This window comes from Lepidochelys kempii, chromosome 15 (genome assembly GCF_965140265.1).
Source record: "Lepidochelys kempii isolate rLepKem1 chromosome 15, rLepKem1.hap2, whole genome shotgun sequence".
NCBI lineage: Eukaryota > Metazoa > Chordata > Testudines > Cheloniidae > Lepidochelys > Lepidochelys kempii.
Genome location: NC_133270.1, coordinates 16544415 through 16572331, shown reverse-complemented (window position 1 = coordinate 16572331; position 27917 = coordinate 16544415). Strand labels below are relative to the sequence as shown.

The 27917-nt window shown below is 44.2% G+C and overlaps 2 protein-coding genes across 9 annotated transcripts in view; one reads left to right on the top strand and one right to left on the bottom strand.

Moving 5' to 3' along the window:
* The window catches only part of COMT (catechol-O-methyltransferase), a 38069-nt gene extending 10646 nt beyond the window's left edge, over nt 1-27423 (bottom strand). The window contains exons 1-2 of one of the 6 annotated variants that reach the window (XM_073313209.1): nt 27262-27423; nt 802-1084 (exon numbers count right to left, since the gene is read on the bottom strand). In XM_073313209.1, coding sequence (XP_073169310.1) covers nt 802-1084 — 283 coding nt within the window. In that variant the 5' untranslated portion in view covers nt 27262-27423. The other 5 variants (XM_073313210.1, XM_073313211.1, XM_073313213.1 and 2 more) reach the window with 5 other exon arrangements.
* TXNRD2 (thioredoxin reductase 2) overlaps nt 27132-27917 on the top strand; it is a 51771-nt gene continuing 50985 nt past the window's right edge. The window contains exon 1 of one of the 3 annotated variants that reach the window (XM_073313203.1): nt 27132-27542. In XM_073313203.1, coding sequence (XP_073169304.1) covers nt 27467-27542 — 76 coding nt within the window. In that variant the 5' untranslated portion in view covers nt 27132-27466. The remainder of the gene's footprint in view (nt 27543-27917) is intronic. The other 2 variants (XM_073313201.1, XM_073313202.1) reach the window with 2 other exon arrangements.

Here is a 27917-nt window from a genome sequence, read left to right as displayed (position 1 = left end):
CTAAAAGGGTCATGTTCTGAAAGAAGCTCTCAGATCTGTAAGTCACAGGATGTGTATGTTAGAAGTGAGCTACTACAGTTATATGAGACAATAACTGAACTTTTTTGAATGCAAAGTAGTGAGACAATGAATGTGCACCCAAGAGGACAAATTTTATCCACTTAGCTGATTTGGCCTTTAAGAGAAACTAAGACTTGCCAGGGGATAGTAATGTCAGATTTTCCTATTAGTATATGGGACAGCTTCTTGTGTATATTACATCTGTATGATCTCTCTTCCCTCGAAAATACATTGCCTATAACTATTGTTTATATGTGCAAAATTCCTCTTATTTTAAATACTCATGGTTCGCACATTTCAATCAAGGATCTCAAAATGCTTCATAAACACCAGTGAATTAAGGCTCATGGACACCTTTTGCTGGAAATAGGATACGATCCATTGTAACCAAGGTCTAGAAAGCAAGGCAGTGACTTTTCCAAGGCTACGTAGCAAGAAACTGGCAGGAATCCAAGTCAGAGGTTTTTTGTTTAACTCCCCAGATGTCCGTCCACCCTCCCTCCCTCAGGAAGCAATGTGCATGGCACATCAAAAAATCACATCTGGCCCCATGACCCTACAGTGCACCTGCTGGATTCTTCCAGAGAGATTTACACCATCATGCATGATCGTTTGCATAACCACTGTTATGGCATGCAAAATTGCTGTGTTTTTTCAGTGACTAACAGAACAACGTATCCTGTACCATGCCAGTCTCAAACTCAAACATAGCCTTGAAGAGCTTATCTCTGATGTGATTACCTTTTTCATCCCCCACATTCATGGCCCACTCCTTCTGGGAGCAGTACTTATCTATGGTGTCCACTACGCTTTGGGGGTCTCCTTTGATTGCATTCTGCAGCACGAAGTTTAAAATCCTCTCTTCTTTGCTCTGAGCCATGATGAAATTGGTTATTTTCTGCAGGATGATTTCATTCCACAGAATGGCTGCCCAGCCGTTGTTTCTGATGAGCACTGCAAGCAGCAGCAAAATGAAGAGCAGGCTGGTAACTATGGACAAAAGGATTGGACAGCTCTCCAGCATCTGGAATAAAAGAGACAAAACAGGTTTTTAGTTAAGGTGGCACAGGAGAGAACCATCTTTCGCATAACTGTTACAATAGAATAACCCATAAGCAACACCCAGGATAGGAATATATAGAACTTACTATAATTCTACTGTACAGTGTGGTTGGAAACGGCTATGTTGTATCCAGAGAGAGACAGTGATCTGAGAGTTCCCTTTAGAGGCAAATTCCATAGGCGTCATTATTAATTAAAGTGTCATTATTAATTCCCTACTCCCCTCCCCCACGTAGCCACTCAGTTCTGACTCCATCCCAAAACACCATTGCACAGACTGGCTGTGCTCTTTAAAATCCTTAAAGTTGCTTTAACCATTAAACAGGATTTAAAATCCTAAATAGTTGTACTAGGTGTGATTTTCACCCCCTCTTGTCTGGGTGAGGCAGGACTGTGGTTGTGTTGAGATTGGTGAAGAAATTTGGAGCTTTTCACCTTCAATCTGAGCACTGTGATCTGTAGAGATCAGCGGTTGTTATGCAAAGTCCTATGTGAAATGAGCATTAACGAAGAAGTACTGGTCTCCAAGTCTCCAGGAAACACACCACAAAAACCATCACTGTTAGGCCCCTGCCTTGCTGGCACGGTCTGCAGAGAAGTGAAGGACTGAGCATGTCACAGAGACTGAACTACCCTCTCCCACTTCAAGGTCGCAATTGAGGCAGGTGCTTGGCGTGGTCCAAGGAAGCTGGCAGTACAACTGCTGCCTGTAACACAAACTTCACTTCACTTTGTATTTGAAAGCATGGATTCTTCCCCCCTCCCCCACTCCAGTTACAAAATACAAAGTTGAATCCCTGTGCCAGAGCCGAGGAATCCAGGCCCGTGAATTTCAGGAGAATGTACAAAAGGGTGCATTGTTCTTCAACTGACAGGCTGGGTTTTGCAGCCAGCTGCAGTCACCTCATGATACTGAATCATAGAATCATAGAATATCAGGGTTGGAAGGGACCCCAGAAGGTCATCTAGTCCAACCCCCTGCTCGAAGCAGGACCAATTCCCAGTTAAATCATCCCAGCCAGGGCTTTGTCAAGCCTGACCTTAAAAACCTCTAAGGAAGGAGATTCTACCACCTCCCTAGGTAACGCATTCCAGTGTTTCACCACCCTCTTAGTGAAAAAGTTTTTCCTAATATCCAATCTAAACCTCCCCCACTGCAACTTGAGACCATTACTCCTCGTTCTGTCATCTGCTACCATTGAGAACAGTCTAGAGCCATCCTCTTTGGAACCCCCTTTCAGGTAGTTGAAAGCAGCTATCAAATCCCCCCTCATTCTTCTCTTCTGCAGGCTAAACAATCCCAGCTCCCTCAGCCTCTCCTCATAACTCATGTGTTCCAGTCCCCTAATCATTTTTGTTGCCCTTCGCTGGACTCTCTCCAATTTATCCACATCCTTCTTGAAGTGTGGGGCCCAAAACTGGACACAGTACTCCAGATGAGGCCTCACCAATGTCAAATAGAGGGGAACGATCACGTCCCTCGATCTGCTCGCTATGCCCCTACTTATACATCCCAAAATGCCATTGGCCTTCTTGGCAACAAGGGCACACTGCTGACTCATATCCAGCTTCTCGTCCACTGTCACCCCTAGGTCCTTTTCCGCAGAACTGCTGCCTAGCCATTCGGTCCCTAGTCTGTAGCTGTCCATTGGGTTCTTCCGTCCTAAGTGCAGGACCCTGCACTTATCCTTATTGAACCTCATCAGATTCCTTTTGGCCCAATCTTCCAATTTGTCTAGGTCCTTCTGTATCCTATCCCTCCCCTCCAGCGTATCTACCACTCCTCCCAGTTTAGTATCATCCGCAAATTTGCTGAGAGTGCAATCCACACCATCCTCCAGATCATTTATGAAGATATTGAATAAAACCGGCCCCAGGACCGACCCTTGGGGCACTCCACTTGATACCGGCTGCCAACTAGACATGGAGCCATTGATCACTACCCGTTGAGCCCGACAATCTAGCCAGCTTTCTACCCACCTTATAGTGCATTCATCCAGCCCATACTTCCTTAACTTGCTGACAAGAATACTATGGGAGACCGTGTCAAAAGCTTTGCTAAAGTCAAGAAACAATACATCCACTGCTTTCCCTTCATCCACAGAACCAGTAATCTCATCGTAAAAGGCGATTAGATTAGTCAGGCATGACCTTCCCTTGGTGAATCCATGCTGGCTGTTCCTGATCACTTTCCTCTCATGCAAGTGCTTCAGGATTGATTCTTTGAGGACCTGCGCCATGATTTTTCCAGGGACTGAGGTGAGGCTGACTGGCCTGTAGTTCCCAGGATCTTCCTTCTTCCCTTTTTTAAAGATTGGCACTACATTAGCCTTTTTCCAGTCATCCGGGACTTCCCCGGTTCGCCACGAGTTTTCAAAGATAATGGCCAGTGGCTCTGCAATCACAGCCGCCAATTCCTTCAGCACTCTCGGATGCAACTCGTCCGGCCCCATGGACTTGTGCACGTCCAGCTTTTCTAAATAGTCCCTAACCGCCTCTATCTCCACAGAGGGCTGGCCATCTCTTCCGCATTTTGTGATGCCCAGCGCAGCAGTCTGGGAGCTGACCTTGTTAGTGATAACAAGAACAATAGTACTGCGCCTATTGTTTCCAAGAAACTTGGCTTCTTTGCTGAAGGTGCCCTTGTGTACGTTCTCTAGACATGTGTCTCTCCAAGTGTAGGGCATTAGGGCTTGAAACTCACCAGATGGGATGCACATCACCCATAAAGCTCAAGCGATAAATCCCTTCAAAGCCATTTACCTACACAGACAACTCTCTGCAGAAAGGTATATTTATTATGGTAGGGAATGATTCATTGATTTTGAACCGACCGTAGCTCCAAAGAGCTGCTATGGACTGTTTCTTTAAATGAAGAATTAATTTAGTCTTTATGGAAGTGCAGAACTAAGAACACTGACTGCGCCAGGCTCTGTAAAAGCTTCTCCCATGCAACACTGCCAGGGCACCTGTTGATGCAGCCTGTAACACCTCTGTTCCTCCACTCTTGTGTCTCCACTTGAGCTGGGGCTGACAATTGCACGGGGGAGTTGGAACGTGCACAAGTCAGGACAACGGTGAGTGACTGCCAGAATCGTTTCCCCTTACAATTTACAATTTAATTTGGGATTTGCACATACATCTATGGAATTCAGAGGCTCCTTCCCCTGCCTACCACACCCCACAGTTCTGCACTGGAAAGTACATTGTTCTCTAAGCCATTTTTAATACGAACAGTTTACCAGCCTCTGTTATTTAACCCTTTCTACTCCCTCCCCTCAATCCAATAAACTCCATTCAAAGGGCCTGTTGCAGGGCTGCCTGAGCCCCATTCTGACCAACTCTGGTGCTGCAGGTACTCCCTGCCTCAATCACCCTTCCCTCAGGGCCCTTTAAGAACTCCACAGTCTAAAGGGGTGTCAGACAAATTCCCGTGCAGAGCTTCTACTTCATTAAATCCCAAAATAAACTTGAAATAGTGTCTCCCCTTGGCTCAGGGATAACACAACCCTCCTCCTAGGGGCCTGTGGTCTCTGGGAGCTCTTCTCCCTTAGAGTCTCTCTCTGTGACCACCTTTCTGCTACTGAGTCTTGCTGACCTTTTGTCAGGCTCAGCTGTTCATTATCCCATTAGCTGCCTGGACAGACTCTTTCTCCTTAAATTAGCTCATCCTAGGTGGTCTAAAAGGAAACAGCAACCCCCAGAGGGCTCTGTCCTGCAAAGTGCTGAATTTCCTGAATTCCCACTGAACTCACAGGAGCACCTCACAGACTAGAACCCCCGGGGGAAGTTGGGAAGAAGAGAAATGGCTCACAATCTGAGAGAGTGCTGATTCCTTCTGTCAGACCCCTTCATCTCCAATCTTCCCAGCCAGGCCCAACAGCTCTGGCTGCCACTGTATTAAAGTCTTGCATGCTCTGATGCCCCCTTTTAAATAGGGCAGCCACAGCCAGGGGCCCAGCAGAGCAGCTGTTGCACCAACTGGACACTACAAGTGGATCCTCCAACGCTTGGTCTAAGCTCACAGATGTGTGGGGGTGGGGTTAGCCTGAGAACCATAAGTGGGAATGTGTGTGCGGGAGGGGATTGTTTCCCCAAACTTAACCTTTTGAGGTTATTCCTACATTTTAGGGGTCCCTACATATCCTTTCTTTAGTCTGCTCTTCAGAAGTATGGCTCATGTGGAAAAATCCACCTTCAAAAACTTTAAATTACCATGCAGGACACATTTTGAGTTCAGGAGATGATTAGGTTGCCATGGAGATGTGCTCAACTCATGTTACAGTTGATGTTTGTTCACTCATCCACTTATCTCAGTTGCACAGAACATATAATTTGTTTGGAACACTTCCAGTCTGTTTCTTTTGGCTTCCAACAGTTAGCAATGTTAACGCTCACATTTGTAACATTCTAACATGCCCACTGCAAAGAACTGACCCGAGTTACTGTTTTTTAAGGCCTGATGGTATCATTTGGCAGGAGGAAATCATGTTTCTTAGCCATTTAACCCAGATAGCAAGAAGCTTCTCTCATGTTTTCCAGAGGCATGTACACCAATCTGACCCATCCGCCCCCATGCACAAGTAGTTCTGTTGATCATTCTGGCCAGTTTCCTATGTTCTTCATAGAAAAGAATGCGTACCTTTGGGCTGGTCTTTCCAAACCTGAATGAAGAAGCTTCACACTTTCCACGGGTGGAGCTTAGCTTGGCCTCTGAGGATGTCATTGGTTTACAAACACCCCTTTTGATTTGACCTCCTTACTTCTTCTAGTGGCTTCTTGTGAGGGGTGTGGCTGTCATTGGTGGATTATGGCTGTCATTGGTGGATTAGTATTATCAAGTGGTTGTAAAGGTACTAAATGTTCTTCAATGGGTGTGGGCATAGGGCCCCTCCTCAAGAAACCATTTATTGATGCCAGACTGCTCACTAATTACCACAGAATGCCTAACCTTCCCTTTTACTGGAGGTGGTGGTACAGGTGCATCTGGATACCAGTGACATTCTGGGCAGCATCCAGTCTGCATTGAGGCCTCTCTTGGATCAGAGAATGCATTTGTCACTATCACGATCACTGCCAGAGAGTTTCATTTTGTTTACACTGGACCTTTCAGCACCTTCCAATAAGATTAACCATAGGCTGTTCCTTTCACAACGAATGGATTTTGCCAGTATGGTTAGGACTGTCCTTCAAAGGATCCAGTCACACCTGGGACTTAGTCAGGATGGACAGTAACTGAAGAGTATTAGGTTGCATCTTTCAGAAATGCAAGCATTCTCCTGGGCTGCTCAACATATGCGTGAGACCTCTTGGCGAGACCACTTCTGAACACAGGCTGAAACAGCATCTGTATGCTGATGAGACACAGCTGCTATATACCTATTGCCCCATGTACCCTGTTAACTCAGTCTCTGAATCTCTGTCCTGGAGGAATGCTTGCACAGTATCGCCAGCTGGATTCATCTGACCTACAGCATTTAAATATTCAATAAAAAGGAGAGGAGGCTGCTTTTCCCCTCTTCTGCCTTCACAAAGGACTATTTGGAGGTAACGAGCCAAGGTAAGAACCTTCGCATCCCTTTCATACCACATTCAACGCAGGCTTTCAATGGGAAAGGTCATGGTGGCAAGTAGTTTTCAGTGGTGCACTTTTCTTATGCTGTTATCCTTATTTATTGGCAAGGTTGTCATGTGCCGTCCCTTCAAGGAGGTCTTCCAACAGTGCTGCTTCATTGCCTGAAGCTGGGGAAAGCACAATCACTCAATGGGTGAAATCACATTGCACTCACTGCCTAGAAAGTGGTGAACTCATTTTACAGAATCTCTGCTGGGTTTTTTGTATTTAATTATATAGATCTAGTCTCTGTGTATGCAAACACCTCCTCCTTGGGCACCCTGCAGATGTATATTTGCATTCTGACATCAGTTTCTATTTAGGCATTCTGCCATTGTGGCTCAGCTTGGCAGGTGATCATAGCTTTATAGCTGGTGGGCCCTGTGCTGTGAAACTATCTCACTCCCCCCACTTCTAAGAGACACTGAGAACTTTTCCTTTCCAAAGGCAGGTGTTTTGTTTTGACCCCTGTTGGCCCCACTATTGCCACACGTAGTGCCTAACATCAATTTTAAATGTCATGTGTTAAAACATACATAGTTCTGACATTTTGTCAGGCTAAGGAAAACTCTCTGAGCCACAAATAACCCAACCTCAAATCCCCACCAACCTCCCCTTAAGCAGAAGGCTCAATGAACAGACAGGCCTTTCCATTTGCCCTGAAGGCTTGCCCTGGAGTTGGGAAGCAAATTCTTGAGTCAAGGGCTATAAGTAATAACTTATTTCACTGCAGATTTCATCCATGACTCCGGATTTGAAGCTAAATTATAACTGTATTGTCTCACATTGCCATAAGGGACCTAGAGTAGGAAACTGTTCTTCTCTGCTTTTAACACTGGTTTCTTTTTATGTTTTAGCTAACAGAGATTTGGTAGGAAAATCTAATGTAATTCAAAGGGCCTATTATTTTGGGGATGGTGTTAAAAGCCTGACCCCTCAAACTCAATCTGCTGAGTAACTATTAGCCCTGGTCTACACTAGGACTTTAGGTCAAATTTAGCAGTGTTAAATCGATTTAAACCTGCACCCGTCCACGCAATGAAGCCCTTTATTTCGACTTAAAGGGCTCTTAAAATCGATTTCCTTACTCCACCCCTGACAAGTGGATTAGCGCTTAAATCGATGTTGCCGGCTCGAATTTGGGGTACTGTGGACACAAATCGATGGTATTGGCCTCCGGGAGCTATCCCAGAGTGCTCCATTCTGACCGCTCTGGACAGCACTCTCAACTCAGATGCACTGGCCAGGTAGACAGGAAAAGAACCGCGAACTTTTGAATCTCATTTCCTGTTTGGCCAGCGTGGCAAGCTGCAGGTGACCATGCAGAGCTCATCAGCACAGGTGACCATGATGGAGTCCCAGAATCGCAAAAGAGCTCCAGCATGGACCGAACGGGAGGTACGGGATCTGATCGCTGTATGGGGAGAGGAATCCGTGCTATCAGAACTCCGTTCCAGTTTTCGAAATGCCAAAACCTTTGTGAAAATCTCCCAGGGCATGAAGGACAGAGGCCATAACAGGGACCCGAAGCAGTGCCGTGTGAAACTGAAGGAGCTGAGGCAAGCCTACCAGAAAACCAGAGAGGCGAACAGCCGCTCTGGGTCAGAGCCCCAAACATGCCGCTTCTATGATGAGCTGCATGCCATTTTAGGGGGTTCAGCCACCACTACCCCAGCCGTGTTGTTTGACTCCTTCGATGGAGATGGAGGCAATATGGAAGTAGGTTTTGGGGACGAAGAAGACGATGATGATGAGGAGGTTGTAGGTAGCTCACAGCAAGCAAGCGGAGAAACCGGTTTTCCCGACAGCCAGGAACTGTTTCTCACCCTAGACCTGGAGCCAGTACCCCCCGAACCCACCCAAGGCTGCCTCCTGGACCCAGCAGGCGGAGAAGGGACCTCTGGTGAGTGTACCTTTTAAAATGCTATACATGGTTTAAAAGCAAGCATGTGAAAGGATTACTTTGCCCTGGCATTTGCGGTTCTCCTAGATGTAGTCCTAAAGCCTTTGCAAAAGGTTTCTGGGGAGGGCAACCTTATTTCATCCTTCATGGTAGGACACTTTACCACTCCAGGCCAGTAACACGTACTCGGGAATCACTGTAGAACAAAGCATTGCAGTGTATGTTTGCTGGCATTCAACCAAAATCCGTTCTTTATCTCTCTGTGTTATCCTCAGGAGAGTGAGATATAATTCATGGTCACCTGGTTGAAATAGAGTGCTTTTCTTCAGGGGACACTCAGAGGAGCCCATTCCTGCTGGGCTGTTTGCCTGTGGCTAAACAGAAATGTTCCCCGCTGTTAGCCACAGGGAGGGGGGAAGGTTGAGGGGGTAGTCACGCGGTGGGAGGAGGCAAAATGCGACCTTGTAACGAAAGCACATGTGCTATGTATGTAATGTTAACAGCAAGGTTTACCCTGAAAGAGTGTAGCGACTGTTTTATAAAATGTGTCTTTTTAAATACCGCTGTCCCTTTTTTTTTCCTCCACCAGCTGCATGTGTTTCAATGATCACAGGATCTTCTCCTTCCCAGAGGCTAGTGAAGCTTAGAAAGAAAAAAAAAACGCACTCGCGATGAAATGTTCTCCGAGCTCATGCTGTCCTCCCACACTGACAGAGCACAGACGAATGCGTGGAGGCAAATAATGTCAGAGTGCAGGAAAGCACAAAATGACTGGGAGGAGAGGTGGAGAGCTGAAGAGAGTAAGTGGCGGGCTGAAGACAGGGCTGAAGCTCAAATGTGGCGGCAGCGTGATGAGAGGACGCAGGATTCAATGCTGAGGCTGCTGCTGCAGGACCAAACCAGTATGCTCCAGTGTATGGTTGAGCTGCAGCAAAGGCAGCTGGAGTACAGACTGCCACTGCTGCCCCTCTGTAACCAACCGCCCTCCTCCCCAAGTTCCATAGCTTCCACACCCAGACGCCCAAGAACGCGGTGGGGGGGCCTCCGGCCAACGAGCCACTCCACCACAGAGGATTGCCCGAAAAAACGAAGGCTGTCATTCAATAAATTTTAAAGTTGTAAACTTTTAAAGTGCTGTGCTTAAAGTGCTGTGTGGCATTTTCCTTCCCTCCTCCACCACCCCTCCTGGGCTACCTTGGTAGTCATCTCCCTATTTGTGTGATGAATGAATAACGAATGCATGACTGTGAAGCAGCAATGACTTTATTGCCTCTGCAAGCAATGATTAAAGGGAGGAGGAGAGGGTGGTTAGCTTACAGGGAAGTAGAGTGAACCAAGGGGCAGGGGGTTTCATCAAGGAGAAACAAACAGAACTTTCACACCGTAGCCTGGCCAGTCATGAAACTGGTTTTCAAAGCTTCTCTGATGCGTACCGCGCCCTCCTGTGCTCTTCTAACCGCCCTGGTGTCTGGCTGCGCGTAACCAGCAGCTAGGCGATTTGCCTCAACCTCCCACCCCGCCATAAACGTCTCCCCCTTACTCTCACAGATATTGTGGAGCACACAGCAAGCAGTAATAACAGTGGGAATATTGGTTTCGCTGAGGTCTAAGCGAGTCAGTAAACTGCGCCAGCGCGCCTTTAAACGTCCAAATGCACATTCTACCACCATTCTGCACTTGCTCAGTCTGTAGTTGAACAGCTCCTGACTACTGTCCAGGCTGCCTGTGTACGGCTTCATGAGCCATGGCATTAAGGGGTAGGCTGGGTCCCCAAGGATACATATAGGCATTTCAACATCCCCAACAGTTATTTTCTGGTCTGGGACTAAAGTCCCTTCCTGCAGCTTTTGAAACAGACCAGAGTTCCTGAAGATGCGAGCATCATGCACCTTTCCCAGCCATCCCACGTTGATGTTGGTGAAACGTCCCTTGTGATCCACCAGAGCTTGCAGCACTATCGAAAAGTACCCCTTGTGGTTTATGTACTCGGCGGCTTGGTGCTCCGGTGCCAAGATAGGGATATGGGTTCCGTCTATAGCCCCACCACAGTTAGGGAATCCCATTGCAGCAAAGCCATCCACTATGACCTGCACATTTCCCAGGGTCACTACCCTTGATATCAGCAGATCTTTGATTGCGTGAGCTACTTGCATCACAGCAGCCCCCACAGTAGATTTGCCCACTCCAAATTGATTCCCAACTGACCGGTAGCTGTCTGGCGTTGCAAGCTTCCACAGGGCTATCGCCACTCGCTTCTCAACTGTGAGGGCTGCTCTCATCTTGGTATTCATGCGCTTCAGGGCAGGGGAAAGCAAGTCACAAAGTTCCATGAAAGTGCCCCTACGCATGCGAAAGTTTCGCAGCCACTGGGAATCGTCCCAGACCTGCAACACTATGCGGTCCCACCAGTCTGTGCTTGTTTCCCGAGCCCAGAATCGGCATTCCACAGCATGAACCTGCCCCATTAGCACCATGATGCATGCATTGTCAGGGCCCATGCTTTCAGAGAAATCTGTGTCCATGTCCTGATCACTCACGGGACCGCGCTGACGTCGCCTCCTCGCCCGGTATCGCGTTGCCATGTTCTGGTGCTGCATATACTGCTGGATAATGCGTGTGGTGGTTAATGTGCTCCTAATTGCCAAAGTGAGCTGAGTGGCCTCCATGCTTGCCTTGGTATGGCGTCCGCACAGAAAAAAGGCGCGGAACGATTGTCTGCCGTTGCTCTGACGGAGGGAGGGGCGACTGACGACACGGCTTACAGGGTTGGCTTCAGGGAGCTAAAATCAACAAAGGGTGTGCCTGTACATCAAGGAGTATTTCAGGCAGGACTGCACGGAGGGTTCCAATAAGAAATGGTGCACCTAAGTTATCGTTGTTATTGGAACAAGGAGGTTAGCCTGGCCTCTGATTGATACATGGCTAGATTTACCTCGCTGCACCTTCTCTGTGAGTGATTGCAGTGTGATCTAGACAGGGGAGGAGGCAAATGAGTACAAAACAAATCTGGTCTATTTCTTGTTCTGACCCACTCCATCTATCTTTTACATCTTTGGCTGGCAGCAGACGGTGCAGAAGGACTGCATGCCATCCACATCTCATGGCTGCTCGGCAGAAGATGGTACAGTACGACTGCTAGCAGTCCGTATCGCCTGCCCGCTCACCATAAGACGGTTCAATAGGACTGACTGCAGGACTAAAGAGAATGACCTGCTCAAGTCACTCCAAATTTAGTCCCTGCGCCCATGTCTGCCCAGGCGCTCCTGATCGACCTCACAGAGGCGACCAGGAGCACCTCAGACATGACGATGACGGCTACCAGTCGTACTGTACCGTCTGCTGCCACAAGGCAAGGGGTTGCTGCTACTGTGTAGCAATGCCGTACCACGTCTGCCAGCACCCAGGAGACATAGGGTGACGGTTACCTGAGCGGGCTCCATGCTTGCCGTGGTATGGCGTCTGCACAGGTAACTTAGGAAAAAAGGCGCGAAATGATTGTCTGCCCTTGCTTTCACGGGGGGAGGGAGGGAATGGGGGCCTGACGATATGTACCCAGAACCACCCGCGACAATGTTTTAGCCCCATCAGGCATTGGGATCTCAACCCAGAATTCCAATGGGCAGCGGAGACTGCGGGAACTGTGGGATAGCTACCCACAGTGCAACACTCCGGAAGTCGACTCAAGCCTCGGTACTGTGGAAGCGCTCCGCCGAGTTAATGCACTTAATGCACTTAGAGCATTTTCTGTGGGGACACACACACTCGAATATATAAAACCGATTTCTAAAAAACCGACTTCTATAAATTCGACCTAATTTCATAGTGTAGACATAGCCTTATAGTCTTTACTTGCTTCACATGATTAAGGGTTTTGAAGAATTGGTCTCTTATAGTATTTTAGTTTGATGCCTATGCGCATAAATGCCTTACCTTACGGTTACAAGTGGTTAAAGACTAGAACGCCTTTCCTCTAGATCTCTAGAGTTAATATTTGGGGGATTGCTAGCTAGAGCTTATATAGAATATAAACCTCTTAGCCTTAGCCCATCTAGCACACTTGCTGTTTGCCGCTTTGGGATTTATTTGTTTTGTTTAAGAAGGTTTCTAAATTTCAATTGGATTTTTTAATTGTTGTACAGCACCCAAGGGACCTAGGCAAGCTGGCAATATAAAGTTATTAACTGAGTTCCCTTGCAAGACATTATCCTGAAATCTGCATTCCAGAGCAAGTGGGTTTTAAAAGAAGCAAATCAGCTTTGTTTAGCTTGATATTTTCTGTAAAAACCTTAATTTCTTTTTCCCCTTTGGGAAATATCAGAACACCCACCCCATTTTGCTGGGATGTGTGAAAGAAAAATCTTTGCAATATCTATTCAGCAATAAAAGCAACTTATTTTCAAGAGCCAGGTGCTTAAATGTGGAGTATGCCCCCAAACTGAAATGGTACAGTGCCATACCAAAATAATAGGCAGTTTGTTTTTTCTTTCGCTAATAAATATCTGATGTGCAAAGTTAAAAATGTAATTCAACCAACTTAAAACCAGCACTGCCCAAGAGGACAGATTCTTATTCCTGAGTTCGTTATGACATTATTAAAAAATGCAACTATAATTGCAGTTTTAATGTGGATTCACAGAACACACAAAATGTACAGAGAAACAGAAATAAATCACTGATGTGCATCTCACATAACAATATTATTAGAAGATAGCTACTGTTATTATTAAATACTTGTATTACAGGAGGGTCCAATGGCCCCAGTTGACATTAGCGCCTCTGTGTTAGAAACATATTTGGAAGATATGGTCCCTGCCTAAAGACGAACAATAATAGACAACATGTAAAATGTTAGCAAGGGAATTAAACAAACAAACCCCATAACACTGGAGGGATATCATAGTCTAAAAGAGTGGTTCCCGTACTTGTTCCGCCCTTGCTGCTTCCAGCAGCTCCCATTGGCCTGGAACAGCGAACTGCGATTGGCCAAACCTGCTGACATGGCAGGTAAACAAACCGGCCCGGACTGCCACGGGCTTTCCCTGCACAAGCGGCGGAACAAGTTTGGGAACCACTGGTCTAAAATGATGAACCAGTTTTGTCACCAAATCCACATTCAGGAAAACAGATTATTCAAGGATACCAGATATTAAATGTCCCAGCGTGTCAGAGCACTGATAATCTTTCTTCATATGTTATGGTACAGATGCAGAATCTTGCTTGTTTAGATCATACTGTATAAATAACTCACCCTTTTACATCGAGTATATCCTATCCTTTCATTCATGTGACTTATCTCATGTATCCCCAAATTTACAATATATTGGCTGTCTCTTCTGCATGTAGTCTGAGAGTATACATAAAGGACTTTAGTTTCTCATCAGATTTTACCATATAGGTTCCATTGCATTTTTGTGCCCAAACCTTCATAAAGCAAAGGTGTGGCCCCACTGGGTAATGTTTACAGTTTTGGTCTGTGAGAGCAGGTGCTTTTCCCAATCTGCTCAACAAACACAGTTCATATAGTATATAAAGTGCAAATGTGGCCCTTTCTTTTTGAATTTGGTTTTTCAAACGACAATAGGATAAAGATCAGATTAACCTTTCTCCCCAGGTTTAGCTACTCCTAGAGTTCCTCCCTCATGATTGCTCAGTCCACACCCACTTATCCTTGTTACAGAAGGATCAGCATCTGCTAGTCAAGTAGGGTATTGCAGGTAAACGCTTCCAGCCTATTCAGTTATGATATTTGGAAACGCCACAAGAAAGAAAGAAGGTGTTGAGACAATACCAAGTATTGAAACAAAAAAAAAAGTAACGGTGAAAGATCCGACACCATTTGTCTTTATAATGATCTTGCACAGAAGCATTCTCCAGCACTTCCCAAACCCCGCCAATGAATTTATGAAGTATAAAGAATACTTCACCAAACACTGAAGTGCAACCATTGCTAGGGCGAAAGGTGGAAACTGATTAAAAGTACTCTTTGGCACTCCACACTAATTTAGAACAGGCAGTGAACACCTTCCCTGATTTGAGAATGATGGTGCTATGTAGACTAGAGGCAATTTGTTGTTAGGTTTCATATTGGGCAAGGACATCAGGGTAACACACTCTTATGAAAAATACCATGGAACGTTTAATGAGAATTTCATCAATTTCTCTTATCCTAAAAATGGCACCTCCACACATACAGACTAGAACTCCTTTCTTCCACATATGACATTTAGTCAGTGCTGGCTCAGGTACTAAATCATTTACTATACTTTCTGCAGCACCTGGGTTTTCCTTAAGCACCTGACCCTACTCAGTTTGAAAGATCTGATGAGATCACATCCTGATTTGGTAATGCAACTCAGCTTTTCATCTAGACCTTTATTGTGCTCTTTTACAATGAAAAATCCAGTAATACAATTATAGTTTTAAAGAAGAGTAAATGTTGTGTTTGGGATTAACTGAATAACCATATGATCAGTTGTTTTCATAAAAACAAAGCAAAAAAGCCTCTGGGATCGCATACATTTTAACACGAAAATAGCTGCATGTAGAAGGTGCAGTCAGAACAATTCATCCTCACCTGTGATTTTACTCAAGTACGGGTGACTCTTACTACCTTAACCAAGGTGCCTTTTATTAATATTATTTACCAGTTTTCTAGGGGTGTTTCTCCAATCAGACTGAATCAGTTAACATCTGTTGTGCACCTAGAGTTTTTTGAGATGCAAAACTGATTGGTAACTAGAAATGACGAGATTAGTTTTTAAAGTTGTCATATTTCTATGCTTCATAATAAATGTACCATAGAAAGGTGTGGGAGGATTTGATGTAAAGTGGTGAATAGTGGTAATCATTTATTTCCCATTTCACCCCCAAAAAGGATCTCCATTTGCTGCAAACTGAAATTTGCTAAGAAGAAAAGTAAACAACTTGTTTTACAAATTTGAGGGCTCATACAAGTGTGTGCCTTAGTAGCTTTGGCACAAGGAACTCAGGATTTAATTATGCTTAATAATGAAACATTTAAAATGTAATGATTAAATTAGATTAAAATAGAATTATTTAAATCTTGGGAAGGTTGAGTTCTGTAGTGATAACATTTTGAATAATTAAGTCCTCATCGCCTGCTGCTGCAGAAATGAGTTGATAATGAAAAAATACTTGGAAATACATGTCTGTTCTCTGTTAATGTTTGTTTTAAAAAATTAAAACTGAATCCTAGTATATCATTATCAGTTTATCCAAGATAAAACTACACAACTTTGCTGTAGTCCTGTCTGGAAATACTCACAAAACTCCCTATGCGGCAAAGACATCATGTGCCCTTAGGCTGCTGTTTTCCATGAGAGATGGCCTTATGGTCCTTCAGGAAGATGAAGTTTTATTCTCATTTTAGCAGCAGATTACCTGTCTGACCTTGGACAAGTCACTTAACTGCTGGGGGCCTCCATTACACTATGAGTAAAATGCTACACAGGGTATTGTGAAGCTAAATTAATTCATGTCTGGAAGGTACACTGATATGTTTTGGAGAGATGGCATCTGAGAAAGACTAAGTGTTTATCTATATTTACTAGAGAGATCCATTTTGGGACACCTTGATAACAAACACCAAGGTGACACATTAATATTCTTGACGTTATGAATAACTGGTGAAAATGTGGATACAAACAGTGCTTCAAATGCTTCCCTTCATCGATTTTGTCCCACTGATATTACCTCCAATTTTGCTATCATCTTTCATACATTTAATCTAACTGCCAATTGCTTGGTTGGTTGTTCTGAGTTTATTATGAGTCTGAGTAGCTAGTTGGTACCGTAGTGTTACAATGCAGGGGGGTTTATAATCCAATCTAGATTTTATTAGCTCACATAACCTGGTGTGAATGGAGAATGCTTGGTAAATTTATACCATTCAACCTTCCTTCACAAAAGAATCTGTCCACTGGCCTGATGGTATTGATGAACAGACTACAATAGAAGAGTGCCCTGGGACAATGGGTCCTGAACTCATTGCAGAAAGACTGCTGCTAATAGCCAGCATCCATCAGAGGAGAATGTAATAATGCTAAGCAATTACATAGTGTTTTCCTTCAAAAGGCCCTGCACATTAACTGATTAACCCTCCTCTCACCCCTGTGAGGTAGATAAGTAGTAGTATCCCAGTCTTTAAGGTGGTGAAACAGATTCAGAGAGGTTATGTCTAAAATTTTTAAAAGCTCATGCCCAAATTGTGCATCAAAACACCTGTTGCACTAGTGGAAGTCAAGGATATACACGTGTTTGCGAGCCTGGCTCACATGGCCAGCATTTTACATCTGCATTTTGTTCATGTGCACAAGCGCTTGCATGCTTTTGCACAGACTTTTAAAATCTGGGTTAATTACTTTTCCGAAGGACAGAGGGAATCTGTGTCAAAGCAAGGATTAAAATTCAAATTCCTGCCTCCCTGTCCTACACTAAGATGACTAAAACCACCTCTCTTTCTATGCCATTCAGTGGGTGCTTATTTTTAGTCTTTTCCATGGAGCAAGACCAGCAAAGGAATTTGGCTAGAACATCCAGGTAAGTGTCTGCCAAAGATAAGATTGCCATAGTAATCACAAAATTTAATTTTTTTTTTTAAAGGGAAAAAACCCCAACCAATGAAAAACAACCCTCAATCTGGTATTTTAAATGAGAAAGAATATTTTTACTCTTATCTTCTGACAGATGTAACAATAAGGCTGAAAGTCAAACAAGGTGTTTTTTTACCTTTTACTATCAGAAAGCCAGTGTATTTCTAAATGTGAAGAAATCAGATAGCCAAGAAACCGTAATCTGGACTTGTCTGCTTTTGTCAAGTACAAAAGTACAAACCGTAATTAGTTTTTCCATCAACATCTTGTTATCAAGCTACAAGCACTTTTCACCTTTTTTCCCCATTAAGGATTTCCTCACTTAAAAATCTAAATCTCTGGATCCTCATACTCACCTAGTCCTATAATTCAGTTTTGTTACCGTGACTACATAAATGTCAATATTCACTAAATGCAAAATTCTGCTGATTTAAGAATCTGTTTCTTTTGTCTTTTATTCTGCCTTTTTCCAGGTTCAGTGGAAACAAAGTTAGGTTTCTTCTCATTTTTCTGGATGACAGGAAGAGGGCAGAAAATAATAAATGCCTTTTATGGACTAGAATCCCCATTAATTAGGCTTCAGAGGGGTGTTTATCTCCATTGCACCAGACAGATTTCAATTACGATAATTATATTCTGCTCTCCTAAAACACCCTCTGTAGTTTCTATTGGCTTTACGATATTCTTCTGCACTCACTGTCCTAAAAAAGCCATGTAGAGACCATGCGCTCTATAAAACGGATTCTAGTTGTCTGATTGATCATTCTCCCCCCAGGTCTCACCCATCCAGCAATCCAATCCAAGTAGGTGTAAGGGTCCACACATACGGATCACATTGCAGTATTAAGGCCTTATTTCTTACATTTAAAAAGCATTTTTAAAATAAACTATTATATTACGCCCTGAATAGCAATAGCTTTACTGGGATATCATTTTTCTAATTGTTTTATTTGTTTCTAAAGTGTCCTTATTTCTGTTTCATAATTGTTTACAATTTTGTGCTATTATTTTGAGCTATCAGCAGGTAGGGCTGGACACTGCCGGTCAACACATGACCTGCTGCGCTGTTGAATGTACCATGTGTACCCTAACACAGACATTGATAGAATGTTGACAGACAATAGCAGCTGGGTGTCGGACCAACAAAGAAAAAGTAAAACTAGATCTCTGGCCGTAGGTTGCTGAAATAAGATGAAACAGAAAATACTGAATGAATCTGAATGCCCACACTCATATTGCTGACAGGGTTAGTGCTCAATATGACCAGCATGCTTCTGGGGATGCAGACAAAAGCCATCAAGCAGATGGTTGTTGTGGTACACTATAAATTCTGCAGTATTGCGCTAGTGCTTGAAAACCAGAAATCAAAGTTTAAGCAGTCTATTACCGTAGTCCCTGGCTGAGCAAGTGCAGAAACCTTGAAGTAAATTTGATATTAAACATTATCTAGGTTTAATAAGCAGAGGTGTAGTTAGTAACCCTGGTAAGGAAAAATGGGTTTTGAGTTTTTTTGAATGTCCCATTAAGTGAAGGTAAACACCAAGGGCAACAAGCAGATACCCTGCGAGTAGCAGCAGTACCAGCTGCAGTTCCTTTTCAGAGGGAAGAAAGGCATTTTGTGGTAGAGCTCCCTAATCAAAATGCAAACCAGGGTAAAAATATAGCTACAGAAACACATTCATCAACCCCGAAACATCATTGCAAATATCACTGAACATAAGCTTGCCTTATATTCAGCTTTTTCTTGAAAAGTAATTTTAATGAGTACTAGATGCCGATGTAGTTATCCACCATTTACATTTTCAACCTAATCAGGATTATCTCCTCTTGCTCTTTCAACTGTTGTGGTTGACAATACAATATGAAAGCATTACATATAATATGTCCTACTGTTCTTTAAAGACTTGTTGCTGCCCCCAAATTAGCATCACTAAAGTGCCTGGCAGTCAGAAACCTGGCAAAAACTTCTTCCTCCTACCCAGCGCCATCTGAAATAGTAGCATTCTCTAAGAGAGCATAGCATATCAGATATCACGTCTAAAAAATAGGAAAATATAAACATGTACCTTCATGCATAGAACAGAAGCTGTTCCTTCTGATATTTTCCTGTGTTGTAGTGATATGGATTTTACAGGATACAAGTCCAAGAGCCTGCAGAAGTCGCAGTCTCCTTTGATCACATCACTGGCACAGCTTACATGTTCTGGTATACAGAGATTCTAAAAGGAGATGTGTCCTTTTCCCCCACTCTTCATTGCACAATTTATGTTGGCTCTACCTTCTAGTGACACTGTTCTTGTTACTTAGTTACTGCACAGCAGATGCTGGCAGTCAGGCATGAGCCAAATTCATCCTCAGTGTAGGTTAGTCCACTGTGCTCAGTGGAGTTACACCAGGGATGAATATGGCCCTTTTTTTTTTTTCCAGTTGAGACTTATCACACTATAACTGATGTACAAATGGGAGATACAAGTCCCACGCACATCCATACACTGTAGTGCTGCTGGGGACTTTTGTATAATAAATTGTGTTAACATCATAAACTGGAAAATGAGGGAGAAGTGATCAGTGCATTACAGAAAATCAAATAAGACAACATTTGTAGCTTACGTTTAGAAGTAATTCTGCAAGACAGATCAGAAGAGCCACACTCTAACAAACTACTTCTTTCGGGCTGAATATGAGACAGAGGTCATGCTCGAAAACAAAATCCAAAGCACGTCTGTCCCTTTCACAGCAGGAATACTGAAGATAGTTGAACTGAAACTCACTCAGATAGTGGGAGAAAAGAAACAAAAGCCATTTCAGCATACAGCTATGAATAGACTTCACTGTGGATTGTTTTCTTCCCCTTTATCCTCTCTGGGAAGCTTAGCAAAAGTAGGAGTGAGCAAATTTCTACAATGCTATCATGGAAACTGCTCTAAATGGGCTGCAGAGAAGAACGCTCTCACCCCAACAGTGGCCAAATGGTGTGAAGCGACAAAGAAAGGGTTTATGGTAGATGACAAGGCAGCAAATGAAGGTCTATGAAGTAGACGGGGGCTAATTAACAGAGCTTCAGGAGAAAGAAAAAATATATAAGAGCAAGTGGATGAAATGAATAAGGAACTGTGGGAGGTCAGGGTTAGTGTGTGAGGACTAGGGTGGTTTTGTACCTCTTTAAGCAAAACATAAATGAATACTTTGGCACGTAGCACAATAAACAACAATATGTTATTTTGATACAGAATAACTTTAAAAGCCCCCACCACCACCCATGTGTTAGAGCAGGGGTGGCCAACCTGTGGCTCCCGAGCCACGTGCGGCTCTTCAGAAGTTAATATGCAGCTCCTTGTACAGGCACCGACTCCGGGGCTGGAGCTACAGGGGCCAACTTTCCAATGTGCCGGGGGAGTGCTCACTGCTCAACCCCTGGCTCTGTCCCCACTCCACCCCTTCCTGCCCTCTCTCCTCTCCCCCCCCAGAGCTGATCGGGCGGTGCGGGGAGGGAGGGGGAGGTGCTGATCAGCGAGGCTGCCAGTGGGTGGGAGGCGCTGGGAGCGGGGGATGGGGAGCTGATGGGGGGCTGCTGACATATTACTGTGGCTCTTTGGCAATGTACATTGGTAAATTCTGGCTCCTTCTCAGGCTCAGGTTGGCCACTCCTGTGTTAGAGCTTCAGCTTAATAAATCTTTTCCTATATTCCAGACGCCAAAGAGAACCAGTAGAAAGCAATGATGAACTCATCTGACCTGCAATAATTCCCCATTTGCATCTGAAAAAAAAACCCTGTTTACAAAATTAAACATGATTCCACTGTTAAAGATTTCTTAACGTTGGCACCAACACTAAATCTGGCTCAGTCTCTTCTAAACGCAAGATGGTCCGTGCCTGCAGGAATAACTAGAATTAGCACTGTAGTTAATTTTAATGCGGAATATATTTCCCCTTTTTTATGGTAAGAAGAGTTTCTAACTGTTCAGACTGCACAGTTCAGTCAAACAAGAACACATACTGCACATTGATCTTATCCTCATCCCCTACTGTAAGCATTAAGATAATCTGTGATGTCAGATGAGGTAAGACAATTTGTAACCCCTTCTGTTCTTGACGTGCTCCATTGCATATGTAAAAGCATAGAATCTGCAATGCTGAATCAGAGCAGAGGTTCAACTCGTTTAGCCCCCTAGCTTTGACAGTGGTCTATACCATCTGCTTCAGAGGAAGGTGCAAGAAACACTGTAATGAGCTATTATGGAATAACTTGCCCATAGGAGAAGTCTTCTTCCTGACCCAAAACTGTGAAGTGTTGGCTTATGCCCTGAGGATTTACATCTATTATAAATTGTTTAATCAGTCTAATGTAGCGAGGGATGTTCTTGTTGTCCATATAAATGTCTAATCTTTATATTATTAAAAAAATCCTAATAAGCTCTAAAACATTTCTTTAGCTTTGGGAAAATTTTTATCATGCTTTTTGCTCTGATTCCACCCTGAGACCTGTTCTATCCACAGTTTTTGTGCCATTATAACTGTCACTTGGGACTGTACCAGTACAACTATACTGGTAAAAAAAATACCCTTAAATATGGACACACTTATACCAGTAAAAAGATGACTTTTATTCTGATATAGCTCAGTCCCCTTTTCTGTAATCAGATATGACAATCGAAACACATTTACACCACTACTACCGTGGCCAACCTAGGGGTTGCACATAGCTTTAAATACACCATTATAGTTGGATATACAACTTTGCTGTGTACCCAAGGTACTAGAACAGTGGTTCTCAACCCATGGCCCACGGGCTGCTTGTCGCTCAGTCAGCACACAGCTGCGGCCCATGTGACATCCTCAGGGCCAAATAGGTAAAATATATATATTGTGTGGATGCAGCCCACATACCACAGAGAGCTGCATATGCAGCCCACAATGGTAAATAGGTCGAGAAACATTGCACTAGACGATGAGTTAGTCAATGCATGGCACATACACATATTCCAGCAGCACACATTCTCTTTTCCCAATAACCCTGGCCAAAGCCTGATTTTTAAAGCCTAAACAAAGAGATGGAGGAAAGAGCTGGGACGTTACTACAGATACCTACAGATCAAGTGAAATGTTTTTCCTCCAGTCAGTTCTTTCAAGCCTTCTACTTCCATAGTAGCATGAGGGGATTTTTATTTATTTTGTATGTGTATTTTCCATTTTTCAGAGTCACATTAAGTTCTTCAAGAAAGTAAGAATGGGCCATATTTGTTCCAGAAAAGTACCTGGAAGATGTCTTAATGCATAAAATAGTTAACAATCAAGCAAGGTGGCCGGCAAAACCCCACTCTAAAGTTTAATAGAGAACTAGAGGTGAAGTACACTAGTTAGTGAGAATAAGAAACCATTCACTGTTTGCTTTACAAACCAATTGTCTCCATTTTAAAAGGCTATTATTTAGAGCAGTTTCAACATCTGCTGACTTGTCACAGAAAGTAACAAACATTCAGAGGCAGTTAAGTTTCCATACTTCTATATATTTCTCCCCCCCTCCCTTTTTTTAATATATCTTGACTTATTTGCATAAAATGAAGAACTTTGCTGCTTACAACTCCATCTGCTCCTGCTTCCTCACTTGACATCAATTAGCTGTTGAGGAGATGCCACAAACAAAAAATGACAGCTTCAAGTAAGGAAGAAAAAAAGAGAAAAAACAAATGAACTTCTGAACAACAAAAAGACCCTACTAACACGCCAAAAGTTTCTGGTGTTTAAAAAAAAAAGAAAAGAAAAGAAAAAAGAGAAGTTCTAAAAAACAGAAATTTTGCTGGAAGGATTCTAAATAAAACAATTATTTTTCCACAAGCTGTAAGCAGCTATTTCAAAACAGTAGAAAACATCTTTAGCCAAAGGAAGTGTCTCAGGTTACAAATAGTCTTGTTAGGGTACTTAAACACATTAGAGTGGCTGACTTTCTTTTAAACCTAAAAAACCTGGTGAAATTAAATTATGACCCAGTTTACAACAGAGAGTAATTCTGTGGGTCTCCCAACCCCCTCGGGTAATTTTTCTGGAGTGAAATTCTATCCTTTAGATGCATCTTCAGATTTTACATATTATTAAATCCTAACATTTCAATGCAGGAAAGTTCCCAGATTTTAACAATGTCCTGGGATCTACGGAAGCTTTATGATGAAATCCGAATACTACATCACTCTCCCAAACCAAGATTAAGAATTTGAATTCATTTAGATTTAGACATTTCAGAGATATTCTGCTTTTAAAAAACCTCCACAAGCCAATTTTTGCAAGAGTTCTAACATCCAGGCCATTTTTTTCATTTTAAGATAGCATACAGTTTTCAGTTGCAAATTAACTGAAGTTCTGTTTCTACCAGTGCAAAACAATACAACTGTAAAAAAGGGTCTAATTTTCTATTTCTACAACCCCCAAAGTAAAGAATTGGAGCTTGAAAAGTGTTACATAATTTTCCACTGAAATGTCTGCAAAAGTGCTACAAGCCATTTTGACTAGCTTTCCATAGCTTTTGTCTATCTTAGGCAAGTAGATGTCCCTGTTTGCCAGTCTAGCCCCCACCCTGAGGTATTTCCCACACACTTAGCTGGCTTGACTTCCCCAAGCTTTCTTATTTCAAAAGAACCCAGCCAGGAGGACCACCAGTCACCTCAGCCTGATGTCACTAGTTCTTCCTGCCCCATCGCAGCTCTGGCTCTCTTCTCCTGCCTTACTGTTCAAGTCACTTCCACAGACAATCCCATTCATTTCACTTATATCACAGGCCATGCCTTCCTCTCTTTCTCAAGGTCACCAGCAGATTCTAGTTCTCCCTCACCCCCCTCTTTTATGTCAAGATCAGGCCCCACACTAGCAACTGACCACAGAAAGCAATGTATGTGGAAAGCAACTGTAAGTCCTCCATAGAAGGCTGTTTAGCTCAACCAATTAACCCAGTTCCAGCCACACGCTCATAGGACATTCAATATGACTACAGTAAGATACAATTGCTTTAATTCACCCCCTCCCTTGCAAAACAGAATAATAGTGTAGTAACTTAAAAAAAAAAACCAGTAGCTACCTAATTTGGCTGTTCACTTCCTCTTCTCTTTCTAGCTAGTACAGCTGGAAAGCACTCATTAGGTATAAGGAGAATAAAGTCAAAACGAAAAGAAAAGTTAAGATAACCTTTGTACCAATCAGTTACCCAACATGGGCGTGGTAATATTTTTAATTGGACCAGTTTCAGTGGGTGAGAGAGAGAAGCTTACACAGAGCTCCAAAGATTGTGTGTCCGAAGTTGATCCAATAAAAAATTACTTCACAAACCCCCACTCTTTAATATCCTGGAGCCAACAACATTACAACAACACAGCATCACACCAATCAGAAAGTTACAAAACCCTTTTTCACAGTGTGTATCTCAAACTGGTTCTCTCCATGAAGGAGACTTTAAAAGTTTCACTGAAAAACACAGATATATAATCCATCATGACAAAGAGACACAGACTTTTAAAATTGTCCTGAAAATTAATCCCCAAATGACAGTCTCCTTCTTGGCAGGTTTGTTATCGTTTTACAGATACGAAGGTTACGTATATGGGTTGGTTTCTTGCAGAATTTATTTAAAAGTATTTCTGAAACATCATACATTGTCATTCCTTTTTCCATTTTTATAATGTATTGTTTACAATGTATTGAACAAATCTCCCCCCCAAAATCAACTAAATGCCATCCAGAGTATAAAACTGTAAAACATTTAAATGTCTTGCTACAATTGACAATATTCAGAAAATATGAAGCTGAGTCCAATAACACGTCATTTAAGAAATTTGTTTGCATTCCAGATTTCTAAGAGAGTGTTCTTTCACAGCTCCATATCAAAGCAGCTTGGGTGTAGGAGATATGTGCATTCATCTATCAGCACAAAAGGCATTTCTGAACATGATTTCAGGTTTGCTTTTCTAATACCTGTTCAGCAGCCATAATTATCATACTAGGATCAGTGGGACAAATTCTCCAGTCACATCATGACCCATCTCTGCAGCTGATACTGAAAGAAATGCTATTGATGGTCCTAAGAGCACATTTCTCCGGGGCTGAGTATCAGAGAATTTTTTACTAAGGATTCCTAGCTATGGGACATTTTTAAGCAGCAAGACACTGCTGATAAGCGACTTTTCCTAGTAATGAAATAATGTAATCGTCGAGCAACATTTTCCCATGGAAAACAACCTTTATGATAAATCCACGGCAAGGAGAACTTGCTCCACCTTTTGGACATATTGAACTCTTATCTTTAGTTTTGTGCACATCACCTATCCGGCATTCAACAAGCAATATACCAAGGAGGTGTTTATCATGATACTGAACAGCTTTTCAATCCTTTTATCAAAGCGTTGCCGTTTTCATTTCATGGTGTGTGTAAAACAACAATAAACAAAGAAAGTTACTGTGTATGCAGAGCATTTCTATCCACCCTAGGTGGTGTCTTTAGCCCCTCAAATCTTTCTTTTCCCCATTTTAGTTTCCCTCCATCCTGCCTCTCCCCCCACCCAGTGACCCCTCAGCCCTGCATGGGACTGACCATATTTCAAGCACAAGATGGCTGGATGCAGTTTTCTCATGAGCCAATCAGTGCTGTTCCTCAGCTACCTTAAGGAGGGAGGGAGTAGAGAATGACTAAAGATGGTCCCTTTCTAGGGCTGCTTCTCCACAAGGCCAAGGCCTTAAAGTCCCAAGAATAGATCAGTCTACCTTGGTATTTGTAACAAACAAATCACCAAAGTATTTAGATTCCCATGTCCTAACATGCCCTGGAACTGGACCATAGCCAGAACTTTTGAATGAAAAAAAATGAGCTGGTCCCTCTGGCATAATCTTGATTAATGGCTGGTCTGTATTTCTACAGAACCTTTTATCAGAGGATCACAGAACACTTTACAAACAATAATTAAATCACGTAATACCCCTGTGAAGTAGGTCAATATAATTATTGTTAATTTACAGATGGATAACAGGAGGCACACCAGTGCAGTGCTACCCAAGGCTGTATAGTCAGTCAGTTGTAGGATCAGGATTAGATCCAACTCCAACCACTAGACTAATTCCTTAGAGGCTCTCCTGCCTTCACTTGTGTGGCTGGGGCAGGCCCCCTGGTAACAATGATGTAGTGCTGCTGTGCTAAGGGACATGATATGGAGAAAAGGTGGGGTGCACGTTGCATAGATCCTCCTCATCTTGAAGAGGTGATGTGCTAATGCTACATTAAATATTCCAGTCATTCATCTGCAGTAGTGTTGATGGGCTGATTCTACAACCTCAGGAAAGAAGGAGGAAATCTTCACACCTCCAGTCACCCCCACAATATCAAATGTCAACTTTTGGACAAAATGAGTTTTGCTCTTGTTTAAGAGGTATTCTTTGCTCAAACTGTGTACCATACTCTTATTTTTTTAATCTGACCCCCTTTTGCAGAGACCTTCCCTCCATTTCTTTATCAGAGGGGTTGCTGAGGCATGTGTGCCAGTCCCAGAAAAACCTGCTAATTGAAACAAAGTAAATTCCTATGTCGCCAGAGGGCCTGTTTAAACCCCCCCCCCCAAACAACCATGTCTTAAAACTAAATTGGAATGATATGAGCACAACACAGGGGAGGAGTTTAGCAAGGAAACCCTCTGGTTCATGGGAAAGGCTGCGTAGGCAGAGTTTGTGGGATAATGTTTCGTGCAGGATCGGAGCCCCTCCCCACAGGCTTGAGGGCACGGATTCGCGCAAGGTGCGCAGGGCGGCGCTGCTCCGCAGGGCGGCGCTGCTCCCCAGGGCACACAGAGAGGCTAAGTGACTTGACCAAGGACACCGCGCCTCAGACGGAACGGGGACTCGAACCCCCGTCCCTCGCCTGGCCGAGAGCCTCGGCGGGGTCGCCCAACACCCACGTACCTTCTTGCTCAGCCCGCACCCCAGGCTGTCCTTCCCCACCGGGCGCTGCCCTCCGCCTGACTCACTCAGCCCCACAACTAACCTAGTGCAGCCTCCCTGCGGAGCCGCCGCCGCCTCCGGGAAGTGGCAGAGCCCCGAGCCGACCCTCTCCGCCTCCAGGCGGTCCCTGAGGGGCGCACGAGGGCGGCGGCTCCTCCCTGTCTTTCAGTCAGGCGCTGAGCCGGACAGGCCGGGCATCTGGGGTCCTGCCCGGGCGGCGGCCGCCGCGGTAACTCTTGCCGTACAACATGGCGGCGCTGTGGCGGGGGCGGAAGCGCTTCCCATGGGAGCCTGTGCTGTGCCGTACGGCTCGGGTCCTGTCAGGTACGGCGGCCCCCATCTCCTTGCCGGTTACCCTCTGCCGGAGCGGCGGCGGGGGATGGCTTCCCCCTTCTGTCTCCTGGCGAGCTGCTGCGGGGGGGACAGGAGCGGGTCGCCCTGTCGGGGGAGCTGCTGTGGTGGGGACGGGGGGCGGCCTCCCCACCCTGCCTCAATCTGGGGGGCAGCCGCTGGGGGAGGTGACTGAGACCCTCCCGGGGTGGGGGGAGGGGCAGTGAGCTCCTGGTTCTTGGACCTAGGGAGCTGCTGGGGGCGGCGGGGGAGGGGCAGGTAGGGGGCCATCTCCCCCTGCCCTGGAAAGGTTGGGTTGGGGGCGGGAGGACTCTGTCCCCCTCCCCCAGCTCTGAGACACCCCGACCT